The sequence below is a fragment of the Salvelinus alpinus genome, chromosome 10 (assembly GCF_045679555.1).
Source record: "Salvelinus alpinus chromosome 10, SLU_Salpinus.1, whole genome shotgun sequence".
Taxonomy (NCBI): domain Eukaryota; kingdom Metazoa; phylum Chordata; class Actinopteri; order Salmoniformes; family Salmonidae; genus Salvelinus; species Salvelinus alpinus.
In genome coordinates, this window is record NC_092095.1 from 10,927,351 (window position 1) to 10,941,356 (window position 14,006).

The 14,006-nt window shown below is 45.3% G+C and overlaps 1 protein-coding gene across 1 annotated transcript in view; it reads right to left on the reverse strand.

Moving 5' to 3' along the window:
• The window catches only part of LOC139531498 (collagen alpha-1(XI) chain-like), a 239,748-nt gene extending 227,782 nt beyond the window's left edge, over positions 1 to 11,966 (reverse strand). The window contains exon 1 of the mRNA XM_071327991.1: positions 11,620 to 11,966. Within this exon, the coding sequence (XP_071184092.1) occupies positions 11,620 to 11,734 (115 nt within the window). The 5' untranslated portion in view covers positions 11,735 to 11,966. The remainder of the gene's footprint in view (positions 1 to 11,619) is intronic.
• Positions 11,967 to 14,006: the final 2,040 nt, after the last annotated feature.

The following is a 14,006-nucleotide window of genomic DNA, read 5'->3' on the forward strand; positions in this document are numbered from 1 at the left end:
AAGTTGATACAGTGAGGTTTAAAAACATGACTAGAGAGAGAGACTGTCAACGAATACAGTAAAGTTGATATGGTGAGGTTTAAAAACATGACTAGAGAGAGAGAGACTGTCAACGAATACAGTAAAGTTGATACGGTGAGGTTTAAAAACATGACTATAGAGAGAGAGACTGTCAACGAATACAGTAAAGTTGATACGGTGAGGTTTAAAAACATGACTAGAGAGAGAGAGACTGTCAACGAATACAGTAAAGTTGATACAGTGAGGTTTAAAAACATGACTAGAGAGAGAGAGACGGTCAACGAATACAGTAAAGTTGATACAGTGAGGTTTAAAAACATGACTAGAGAGAGAGAGACTGTCAACGAATACAGTAAAGTTGATACGGTGAGGTTTAAAAACATGACAAGAGAGAGAGAGACTGTCAACGAATACAGTAAAGTTGATACAGTGAGGTTTAAAAACATGACTAGAGAGAGACTGTCAACGAATACAGTAAAGTTGATACAGTGAGGTTTAAAAACATGACTAGAGAGAGAGACTGTCAACGAATACAGTAAAGTTGATACAGTGAGGTTTAAAAACATGACTAGAGAGAGACTGTCAACGAATACAGTAAAGTTGATACAGTGAGGTTTAAAAACATGACTAGAGAGAGAGAGACTGTCAACGAATACAGTAAAGTTGATACAGTGAGGTTTAAAAACATGACTAGAGAGAGAGAGACTGTCAACGAATACAGTAAAGTTGATACGGTGAGGTTTAAAAACATGACTAGAGAGAGAGAGAGACTGTCAACGAATACAGTAAAGTTGATACAGTGAGGTTTAAAAACATGACTAGAGAGAGAGACTGTCAACGAATACAGTAAAGTTGATACAGTGAGGTTTAAAAACATGACTAGAGAGAGACTGTCAACGAATACAGTAAAGTTGATACAGTGAGGTTTAAAAACATGACTAGAGAGAGAGAGACTGTCAACGAATACAGTAAAGTTGATACAGTGAGGTTTAAAAACATGACTAGAGAGAGAGAGACTGTCAACGAATACAGTAAAGTTGATACGGTGAGGTTTAAAAACATGACTAGAGAGAGAGAGAGACTGTCAACGAATACAGTAAAGTTGATACAGTGAGGTTTAAAAACATGACTAGAGAGAGAGACTGTCAACGAATACAACAAAGAGCTGCTGTTTTTATGAGTGAGTTCATGTTTAAGTTTATTTTCAGCACTGTCAACACTTTGTATTCAACACTTTTATAACCCATAAAATGCCCGTTCTTCCAATTTCCACTCAGCGCTACAACAAGCACTGCAGCAGTAATGAATGAGTAGGAAAGTGTATCTATAGGCTTGCCTTGTTGTCTAATATCGAGGAATATTTCACTTTCTCTGTTCATAGGAGTAACAACATCAATGGGTGCATGATGCAGAAATATTGCGCTGTGACTCGAGTTCTGCCATCATCTGGAAGACGGTGTCCCTATCGGTCAGTGTCAGTGGAGGAAAGGGAGAGGGGAGGGACGTTGAGAGACGGACCCTCAGTCTGCTGCTCTCTCTCTCCGCTGAGACGGACCCTCAGTCTGCTGCTCTCTCTCTCCGCTGAAACGGACCCTGAGTCTGCTGCTCTCTCTCTCTGCTGAGACGGACCCTGAGTCTGCTGCTCTCTCTCTCTGCTGAGACGGACCCTCAGTCTGCTGCTCTCTCTCTCTGCTGAGACGGACCCTCAGTCTGCTGCTCTCTCTCTCTGCTGAGACGGACCCTGAGTCTGTTGCTCTCTCTCTCTGCTGAGACGGACTCTGAGTCTGCTGCTCTCTCTCTCCGCTGAGACGGACCCTCAGTCTGCTGCTCTCTCTCTCTGCTGAGACGGACCCTGAGTCTGCTGCTCTCTCTCTCCGCTGAGACGGACCCTCAGTCTGCTGCTCTCTCTCTCCGCTGAGACTGACCCTCAGTCTGCTGCTCTCTCTCTCCGCTGAGACGGACCCTCAGTCTGCTGCTCTCTCTCTCCGCTGAGACGGACCCTCAGTCTGCTGCTCTCTCTCTCCGCTGAGACTGACCCTCAGTCTGCTGCTCTCTCTCTCCGCTGAGACTGACCGTCAGATGCAGGCACCATCAGCCCACAAAAATAAAAATTAATTATTTAAATGTATGCTCACTCATCTGTGCTTCACAAGTAATAAAACAACGGATCTGTTACCGGTGTGATCATATAGCTTACCTCAAAAAATGTATACAATTTTTTAAAAATGGCCCGAACAACAATTCATTGGCATTTTATTTTGTATTTTGCATTTTATTTTGTACAGTGGTTTCTTGCATCAAACAACACAACAACATGTTCAGTCACCTCCTTGTCCGAAGGAAAAGTGGATAAACAGGTTAATGTAAAGCCTTGCATGTGTTTTTTTTTATAAGTCTCATGGAATGTAGGCCAACTTTGAACACCACACATTGGCTGCTACTGTAGGCTGAATGATGGAACAGCCCTGGACAAATGTAAAAAATAGGAACACAAGGTATTATCATCGTTTTTTTAACAGAAATGTTTGTTGATCAGCCTTGGAGTGTTGCTTATCACTAACGTTACAGAGTGAGAGAAAGGCTGAGTAGGATATCATCTCGAAGACCACTTGGCCATATTGTATAATGTGAAACGTACCCAGGTAATCACTGTGCTCTTCTAAGTGAACTGAAAAACTCTTTGTGAGTTTCTCTTCCAACAGAGCATCTCTCTCTCTCTCTCTCTCTCTCTCTCTCTCTCTCTCTCTCTCTCTCTCTCTCTCTCTCTCTCTCTCTCTCTCTCTCTCTCTCTCTCTCTCTCTCTCTCTCTCTCTCTCTCTCTCTCTCTCTGTCTGTCTGTCTGTCCATGTCTATCTTTTTCTCTGTCTCCAGGCCTCATATATTCCAGATAGGAGGTGATTTGGCCAGTGGGCAACCCTCTCACCCACATGCCCTAAAAAATGAAATACACCCAAATCCATTTAAACACCAAATGAGTGTGTGCAGTCTTCTAAAACCTCCTATCTGATGATCTGGTGTGAGTTTACTCCTGGTGTGAGTTTACTCCTGGTGTGAGTTTACACCTGGTGTAAGTTTAATCCTGGTGTGAGTTTAATCCTGGTGTGAGTTTACTCCTGGTGTGAGTTTACTCCTGGTGTGAGTTTACACCTGGTGTGAGTTTACTCCTGGTGTGAGTTTCATCCTGGTGTGAGTTTCATCCTGGTGTGAGTTTACTCCTGGTGTGAGTTTAATCCTGGTGTGAGTTTACACCTGGTGTGAGTTTACTCCTGGTGTGAGTTTAATCCTGGTGTGAGTTTACTCCTGGTGTGAGTTTACTCCTGGTGTAAGTTTACTCCTGGTGTGAGTTTACTCCTGGTATGAGTTTACTCCTGGTATGAGTTTACTCCTGGTGTGAGTTTACTCCTGGTGTGAGTTTACTCCTGGTGTGAGTTTACTCCTGGTGTGAGTTTACTCCTGGTGTGAGTTTACTCCTGGTATGAGTTTACTCCTGGTGTGAGTTTACTCCTGGTGTGAGTTTACTCCTGGTGTGAGTTTACTCCTGGTGTGAGTTTACTCCTGGTATGAGTTTACTCCTGGTGTGAGTTTACTCCTGGTGTGATTTTACTCCTGGGGTGAGTTTACTCCTGGTATGAGTTTACTCCTGGGGTGAGTTTACTCCTGGTATGAGTTTACTCCTGGTGTGAGTTTACTCCTGGTGTGAGTTTACTCCTGGTGTGAGTTTACTCCTGGTGTGATTTTACTCCTGGGGTGAGTTTACTCCTGGTGTGAGTTTACTCCTGGTGTGAGTTTACTCCTGGTGTGAGTTTACTCCTGGTGTGATTTTACTCCTGGTGTGAGTTTACTCCTGGTGTGAGTTTACTCCTGGTGTGAGTTTACTCCTGGTGTGATTTTACTCCTGGTGTGAGTTTACTCCTGGTGTGAGTTTACTCCTGGGGTGAGTTTACTCCTGGTGTGAGTTTACTCCTGGTGTGAGTTTACTCCTGGTGTGAGTTTACTCCTGGTGTGAGTTTACTCCTGGTGTGAGTTTACTCCTGGTGTGAGTTTACTCCTGTTATGAGTTTACTCCTGGTGTGAGTTTACTCCTGGTGTGAGTTTACTCCTGGTATGAGTTTACTCCTGGTGTGAGTTTACTCCTGGTGTGAGTTTACTCCTGGTATGAGTTTACTCCTGGTGTGAGTTTACTCCTGGCCGCTGTGCAAATACGGACACATCTATCCAAGTCCAAGTCCCTATGTGGCACGGGAAGGAACCCAAAGGGGAAAAGGGCCAACGCATAGTAAACATACAGGGGCCTACCCTGTTGCTGTTAAAGGGCCAACTCATAGTAAACATACAGGGGCCTACCCTGTTGCTGTTAAAGGGCCAACTCATAGTAAACATACAGGGGCCTACCCTGTTGCTGTTAAAGGGCCAACTCATAGTAAACATACAGGTGCCTACCCTGTTGCTGTTAAAGGGCCAACTCATAGTAAACATACAGGGGCCTACCCTGTTGCTGTTAAAGGGCCAACTCATAGTAAACATACAGGTGCCTACCCTGTTGCTGTTAAAGGGCCAACTCATAGTAAACATACAGGGGCCTACCCTGTTGCTGTTAAACGGCCAACTCATAGTAAACATACAGGGGCCTACCCTGTTGCTGTTAAAGGGCCAACTCATAGTAAACATACAGGGGCCTAACCTGTTGCTGTTAAAGGGCCAACTCATAGTAAACATACAGGGGCCTACCATGTTGCTGTTACTGGCTGCTCAAAAATACCTACAGTATGCTAATCAAATCAAATCAAATCAAATTGTATTAGTCACATACACATGGTTAGCAGATGTTAATGCGAGTGTAGCGAAATGCTTGTGCTTCTAAGTCCGACAATGCAGTAATAACCAACAAGTAATCTAACCTAACAATTCCACAACTACTACCTTATACACACACAAGTGTAAAGGGATAAAGAATATGTACATAAAGATATATGAATGAGTGGTGGTACAGAACGGCATAGGCAAGATGCAGTAGATGGTATAGAGTACGGTATATACATATGAGATGAGTACTGTAGGGTATGTAAACATAAAGTGGCATAGTTTAAAGTGGCTAGTGGGACATGTATTACATAAAGATGGCAAGATGCAGTAGATGATATAGAGTACAGTATATACATATGAGATGGGTAATGTAGGGTATGTAAACATTATATTAAGTGGCATTGTTTAAAGTGGCTAGTGGTACATTTTTACATAATTTCCATCAATTCCCATTTTTAAAGTGGCTGGAGTTGAGTCAGTATGTTGGCAGCGGCCGCTAAATGTTAGTGGTGGCTGTTTAACAGTCTGATGGCCTTGAGATAGAAGCTGTTTTTCAGTCTCTCGGTCCCTGCTTTGATGCACCTGTACTGACCTCGCCTTCTGGATGATAGCGGGGTGAACAGGCAGTGGCTTGGGTGGTTGTTGTCCTTGATGATCTTTATGGCCTTCCTGTGACATCGGGTGGTGTAGGTGTCCTGGAGGGCAGGTAGTTTGCCCCCGGTGGTGCGTTCTGCAGACCTCACTACCCTCTGGAGAGCCTTACGGTTGTGGGCGGAGCAGTTGCCGTACCAGGCGGTGATACAGCCCGACAGGATGCTCTCGATTGTGCATCTGTAGAAGTTTGTGAGTGCTTTTGGTGACAAGCCGAATTTCTTCAGCCTCCTGAGGTTGAAGAGGCGCTGCTGCGCCTTCTTCACGACGCTGTCTGTGTGGGTGGACCAATTCAGTTTGTCCGTGATGTGTACACCGAGGAACTTAAAACTTTCCACCTTCTCCACTACTGACCCGTCGATGTGGATAGGGGGGTGCTCCCTCTGCTGTTTCCTGAAGTCCACAATCATCTCCTTTGTTTTGTTGACGTTGAGTGTGAGGTTATTTTCCTGACACCACACTCCGAGGGCCCTCACCTCCTCCCTGTAGGCCGTCTCGTCGTTGTTGGTAATCAAGCCTACCACTGTAGTGTCATCCGCAAACTTGATGATTGAGTTGGAGGCGTGCATGGCCACGCAGTCGTGGGTGAACAGGGAGTACAGGAGAGGGCTCAGAACGCACCCTTGTGGGGCCCCAGTGTTGAGGATCAGCGGGGTGGAGATGTTGTTACCTACCCTCACCACCTGGGGGCGGCCCGTCAGGAAGTCCAGGACCCAGTTGCACAGGGCGGGGTCGAGACCCAGGGTCTCGAGCTTGATGACGAGTTTGGAGGGTACTATGGTGTTAAATGCTGAGCTGTAATCGATGAACAGCATTCTCACATGGGTATTCCTCTTGTCCAGATGGGTTAGGGCAGTGTGCAGTGTGGTTGCGATTGCGTCGTCTGTGGACCTATTGGGTCGGTAAGCAAATTGGAGTGGGTCTAGGGTGTCCGGTAGGGTGGAGGTGATATGGTCCTTGACTAGTCTCTCAAAGCACTTCATGATGACGGAAGTGAGTGCTACGGGGCGGTAGTCGTTTAGCTCAGTTACCTTAGCTTTCTTGGGAACAGGAACAATGCTGGCCCTCTTGAAGCATGTGGGAACAGCAGACTGGGATAAGGATTGATTGAATATGTCCGTAAACACACCAGCCAGCTGGTCTGCGCATGCTCTGAGGACGCGGCTGGGAATGCCGTCTGGGCCTGCAGCCTTGCGAGGGTTAACACGTTTAAATGTTTTACTCACCTCGGCTGCAGTGAAGGAGAGCCCGCAGGTTTTGGTAGGGGGCCGTGTCAGTGGCACTGTATTGTCCTCAAAGCGGGCAAAAAAGTTGTTTAGCCTGTCTGGGAGCAAGACATCCTGGTCCGCGACGGGGCTGGTTTTCTTTTTGTAATCCGTGATTGACTGTAGACCCTGCCACATACCTCTTGTGTCTGAGCTGTTGAATTGCGACTCGATTTTGTCTCTGTACTGGGACTTAGCCTGTTTGATTGCCTTGCGGAGAGAATAGCTACACTGTTTGTATTCACCTTGCCCTGGTTAAAAGCAGTGGTTCGCGCTTTCAGTTTCACGCGAATGCTGCCGTCAATCCACGGTTTCTGGTTTGGGAATGTTTTAATCGTTGCTGTGGGTACGACATCGTCAATGCACTTCCTAATGAACTCGCTCACCGAATCAGCATATTCGTCAATATTGTTGTTGGACGCAATGCGGAACATATTCCAATCCGCGTGATCGAAGCAGTCTTGAAGCGTGGAATCAGATTGGTCGGACCAGCGTTGAACAGACCTGAGCGCGGGAGCTTGTTGTTTTAGTTTCTGTTTGTAGGCTGGAATCAACAAAATGGAGTCGTGGTCAGCTTTTCCGAAAGGGGGGCGGGGGAGGGCCTTATATGCGTCGCGGAAATTAGTATAACAATGATCTAGGGTTTTTCCAGCCCTGGTAGCACAATCGATATGCTGATAGAATTTAGGGAGTTTTGTTTTTAGATTAGCCTTGTTAAAATCCCCAGCTACGATGAATGCAGCCTCAGTGTGTGTGGTTTCCAGTTTACAAAGAGTCAGATAAAGTTCGTTCAGGGCCATCGATGTGTCTGCTTGGGGGGGAATATATACGGCTGTGATTATGACCGAAGAGAATTCCCTTGGTAGATAATGCGGTCGACATTTGATTGTGAGGAGTTCTAGATCAGGTGAACAGAATGACTTGAGTTCCTGTGTGTTGTTATGATGATCACACCACGTCTCGTTAATCATAAGGCATACCCCCCCGCCCCTCTTCTTACCAGAAAGATGTTTGTTTCTGTCGGCGCGATGCATGAAGAAACCAGCTGGCTGCACCGACTCCGTTAGCGTCTCTTGAGTTAGCCATGTTTCCGTGAAGCAGAGCACGTTGCAATCCCTGATGTCTCTCTGGAATGCTACCCGTGCTCGGATTTCATCAACCTTATTGTCAAGAGACTGGACATTGGCGAGTAGTATGCTAGGGAGTGGAGCGCGATGTGCCCGTCTCCGAAGCCTGGCCAGGAGACCGCCTCGTTTGCCCCTTTTACGGCGTCGCACAGGGTCGCCGGCTGGGATCAGATCCATTGTATTGGGTGGAAGGCAAAACACTGGATCCGTTTCGGGAAAGTCATATTCCTGGTAGGAACGATGATGAGTTGACGTTAATCGTATATTCAGTAGTTCCTCCCGACTGTATGTAATGAAACCTAAGATTACCTGGGGTACCGATGTAAGAAATAACACATAAAAAAACAAAATACTGCATATTTTCCAAGGAACGCGAAGCGAGGCGGCCATCTCGTTTCGGCGCCGGATGTCGAGGAGGTCGGGGGGAGGGGGGGAGATAGCTGGGCTACATTAGCATAAAATATACATGAATTGCAGGTTTTGATGTGTTACTTGCCATGTTAACACAGATGGATATTAATGCAGATGTATAGACATGACAACAGCGTGTTTCGTGGGAGCTAGTTGTTGATGTGTTCAGAGCAGAGGAAGTTGGTGGGAGGAGCTTTATTGTAAAGACTGTAATGGAATCAATGGAACGTTATCAAACACATCGAACATGATATGGAAACCACGTTTGACTCAGGTCCATGTAGTCCATTCCAGCCATTACAATGAGCCCATCCTCCTACAGCTCCCCCCACCAGCCTCCACTGGTTCAGAGGGTCTCTGGTTCAAGGCCAGGAGAGGCACGGAAGCAACATTGTTACCCATGGAGGAAGGATATGTTCTGGTTCAGGGAGGTGAAATGGGCTGATAAAAAAAAGAGATTACCTTTTCACCTGCTTCTCCCTGAGATTCAAATAATGTATTCAACCAGAATGTCTCTCCATCTCTCTTCTCTCACTGTACCTCTACCCATCTCTCACTCTTCCCCTACTCTCTCCCCTGTTTGACTTCCATGTTCCGGTCTCAAACAAGATCTAATTTTGCTGGTGTGTCATACCAAGGAAAACGATCACCGTTTTTAAAGTGTGTGTTTGATCTTCTCTCTTTAACTCTTTCAAATCCACTGCATAAAATATCTATAGTGAATATCACATTGCGGCCTTCTACTTTAAAAAGACACCAAAAACATAAGTCTAATTATAAACTGGTATATCAGACCGTATACCACGGGTATGACAAAACATGTATTTTTACTGGTCTAATTACATTGGTAACCAGTTTATAATAGCAATAAGGCACCTCAGGGGGTTGTGGTATGTGGCCAATATACCACGGCTAAGGGCTGTATCCAGGCACTCTGCATTGTGTCGTGCGTTAGAATAGCCCTTAGCCATGCTATATTGGCCATATACTACACCCCCCCCCCCCCCCGTGCCTTATTGCTTAAATATATTGCTTAATTACAAGGCATGGTTTATACAGTCCAAACAACATGAAATGTTAAATCAAAAAGCCCCCTCATGGAGGAAAGGGAGAGTGGTCATGATGACATTACCCAGAAATATTCCCAACAGGCCAATGTAAATCTACCTAGTCACTGATGAGACAGTCAGGGCTTGAGCAGACGTACACCGACCAAACAGAACTAAAGACCACATCCCTTTTAGACCTGGTTGTCCATGTGTTCATTGCCATTCAGTGAGCGAGCGAGAGAGAGGGTAGAGTAGAGTGGGTTTGTGAGGGTTCTGAAACGCTAACGCGTTGTCTGCAGGAATGGACCAGAAAAGGAGCACATGAACCAGGGGCAGTGAAAACGTGTATGTACACTGTTAGCTCAGAGGACACCCTGCAGAAAACAGCTTAAATGATCCAGAAACACCTGCTGAGAAACTCAGAAAACACTAACTGTATATAGGCACATGGATATGAAAATGAATGAAAGTGAATAGTCATTTATATGAGTTTAAACAATGAAGAGGTCTGTGTAGGCCTTGTACTGTTCTGGGCAGTGTATAAAGCCATTAGGAAATATTGAACGACTGAAAGGGTTAACACATATACGTGAAACTAATACAATACATCAACTGTTCATAGAAATACAATCAATCAGAATGTAAGTAAGAAGATTAGAATAAAGAAGACTGATGAGAACCAATGTCATCGCTGGTTTAGATTCAGTCTGATAAATTCCCCTTTTGAAATATCTACAATATCATCCTGTTGTAATGAGTGTATTGATAAAAGAAAGACGCCTGTATTCTAGGCTAACTATAAGGGGTCTGTAATCCTGAAGACCTGAACTCAGTGACTAGCTCACCTCCCGTGATTAGAGTAGGCCTGGTCTGCATGCTGCTGGCCTGCAGTTTGAGGCCTATAAAATAATACGGAAGTGCGAAGCGAACCATCAACCAATAAATGAGCAGCACTTAGACTGGAAACATTCCCACGGTGGAGGGAACGCGCACCGCTCAGAGCTCAGACAACGCGGCCTTGTCACCCCAACCCAAACATGCAAGTGCAAAATTCAGGAGGGAAAGTTGGGTGTTGCACAAAGCCCTCCAGTCTCGCGTTGGGCTTCGGTGCGGACTAGGGCAGTGTGGAGAAAGGGTGATCCTTTTGGCAAGTCAGGGATGTGCTGCTTGACCACTCAGATCTATCAGAACGTCCAAAAGGACGGCCCTCGAGACAGCTCTACAGTGCGCGCCCGTCCATGGGCCGCCCTACACCATCCATGGCCAGAAATAATGCGGGGAAATTTGCGGTGCCAGGCAAAAATGCAATTAAAGTCTAAATAAACAAACACCTAATTATCAATACCCATATGACATACCCTTTCACAGTGGATCAGTCTGAAGGGTCTGCCACACTGCACAACTCCCCAAAGATTGTGCGTCACTGATCAATCGATGAGCGCACCATTGTCGGTATTCAATGCAATTTCACGATGTGCTCGTGGGTCCGGAAATGTACTGTGCCCCAGAGACATGAATAAAAATTGGCAGACACATCTCCTCTTTAGCAAACTGTGAGGCTGCTATCTCAAACCGTGCGGAATTCAACCATGTTGACCTGGCAGGAACCATGTCTACGCCACACCTAACGGACCAGAGGTTCAAATGAATAACTTTTTTTACCATAAATCTCTAAACGCTGTCTCTAAATTGGGTGCTATTGAAAAAAATAGTTTTACCGCTCCTTCATATCTAAACTAAGCAAGCGGAAAGAAAAGCATGCGCACCAAATAAACATCGTGAACAAATCCGTGGATGGTATATTAGTTATAACGCATTAAAATACATGTAACCGACATCGTTATAACCCTTTGAAACACATGGCAGTGATACCTACATCTATTTCGAACTCATATCAATAGTGTTCAACGCGTATTTGGGTTCATATCTTTGAATGTAAATGTTCAATAAAATACGTGATTCACTTTACTTTGTGAGGTACAGCTGTACCTCGATTTTAGTTAATTGGATCCACAGACCTCTTGACCGAATCAAATAGGGACAGTCTCTTTCCTATCCTTCTTCTCACATCTAGTTGCGTTGCTAATTGAAAATACCAAATTAATTGCAGACATTTACCAAAACCAGACCCTCTTCTGTTCCCTGATCTCTCCCTATATCTCTCCCCGTATCTCCATCATGTTTTAAGAGCAGAGTCCCCAATAAGGTTTCTGCCGCGGTTGGCTGATAGTCACTAGTCTACTCACTACAACTTTTACACAACGTTCTTTGGATCCTAACAATTGTTCTTACCTGCTCTGACATGGGTAGCCTGCACAACCAGGGTTAAAGTGATGAATGTGGTTACAGTGGAATCCATAATCCACCTTTTCGTTTTCCACCTTGTGGACCGCTTTTGTATCTCCATGGTCTGCGCCCACAAAAGTGAACACAACTTGGGCGACTTCAAGTGATTTTAAATAACGTCCCTTCCACAATCCCTGTGTTATGGATAATTGCACTAAACAGCCATAAGTGAGGGGTGTTTATCCTCTTCTCTCAGCCACTCCAGGCCCCCCCTTATACGGTCTTCCTTTCCAGTACCCAGCCTTCTGACTGAATGTATTTGGGTTTTAATCAACGGGCACAGAGAGCACTCGTTACCCTAAGAGCTACACGGATGGGAGGGCTGGGCAAGCCCCGCAAACCAAATACCCTGATTAGCAAATCACGGGGCTAGAAATTATTCTTGGGATCCACCCATCAGTTTTACAAAGCCCCTGCGAATTAAGTCTACCCTGAGCGCGTGCACATACAATTATTTGTTTTATTTTTTTAAAGATGAAAGTGGCCTGTACTTCCTGGAAATGTCCTGGGAATGAACGGAATGACATTAGGGTGAGAGACAAAATGTGTCATGTGAGCATAATTCCCACTGTTGAACAGTGTCCCGTGGACTGTCTTTCCTGTCCCACAGTATAGTGTTCTCCTCTGCTCCAGTCACCTACTGCAAGGTTGTGTTACTTGTGTTCAAATAGGATGCACAATTAGTTAATTACACCAAACATAAAACATAATTTATTGCATCATAAAACAGATTTTACAGAATGCTACTTTTCAGGTCATATCTGGTCAATATTGTCTATCCTCTTTTGGCCCCATAACTGTAACGCTTGTTCTCCTCCTCTTCGTCCGAAGAGGAGGAGTAGGGATCAGACCAACATGCAGCGGGTTTAGAAAACATAATGAATTTATTAAACGACGAAGACGAACACGAAACAACACTTGGAATAATACAAAATAACAAAACGAACGAAGACAGACCTGAACTAGAGAACTTACAAATAACACGAAGAACGCACGAACAGGTACAGACTACAAACAAAATCGCTACAGTCCCGTGTGGTACGCACATACATACAGACACGGAAGACAACCACCCACAAACAAACAGTGTGAACACCCTACCTTTATATGGTTCCCAATCAGAGGAAACGTCAAACACCTGTCTCTGATTGAGAACCATATAAGGCTAATTACAAACCCTAAACATAGAAACACAAAACATAGAATGCCCACCCCAACTCACGCCCTGACCAACTAAACACATACAAAAATAACAGACAACAGGTCAGGAACGTGACAATAACATCTATTTCAACTAGACACACTCTATCAGGTCAGGTGCCTACTAATATGTCTGGCCAGTCAGAAGCAGGGGGTCTGTATATCCACTACCACTCTCTCTCTCTCTCTCTCTCTCTCTTGGCTGGGCTCAAAACTGTAAGGCAACGGTAAGGCTTCTGTCAACATGCTTGTCTTGTCTATCCTGAGATACATACTATTGATCCCAAATGGCACCCCTATTCCCTATATAGTGCACTACATACCACACTATTCCCTATATAGTGCACTACATACCACACTATTCCCTATATAGTGCACTACATACCACCCTATTCCCTATATAGTGCACTACATACCACACTATTCCCTATATAGTGCACTACATACCACACTATTCCCTATATAGTGCACTACATACCACACTATTCCCTATATAGTGCACTACTTTTGAGTGAGGACCCTAAATACCACCCTATTCCCTATATAGTGCACTCCTTTTGACCAGGGCCCATAGGGAATAGGGTGCACTCCTTTTGACCAGGGCCCATAGGGAATAGGGTGCACTACTTTTGACCAGGGCCCATAGGGAATAGGGTGCACTACTTTTGACCAGGGCCCATAGGGAATAGGGTGCACTCCTTTTGACCAGGGCCCATAGGGAATAGTGTGCACTACTTTTGACCAGGGACCCATAGGGAATAGGGTGCACTCCTTTTGACCAGGGCCCATAGGGAATAGGGTGCACTACTTTTGACCAGGGCCCATAGGGAATAGTGTGCACTACTTTTGACCAGGGACCCATAGGGAATAGGGTGCACTACTTTTGACCAGGGCCCATAGAGAATAGGGTTCACTACTTTTGACCAGGGCCCATAGGGAATAGGGTGCACTACTTTTGACCAGGGCCCATAGGGAATAGGGTGCACTACTTTTGACCAGGGACCCATAGGGAATAGGGTGCACTCCTTTTGACCAGGGCCCATAGGGAATAGGGTGCACTACTTTTGACCAGGGCCCATAGGGAATAGTGTGCACTACTTTTGACCAGGGACCCATAGGGAATAGGGTGCACT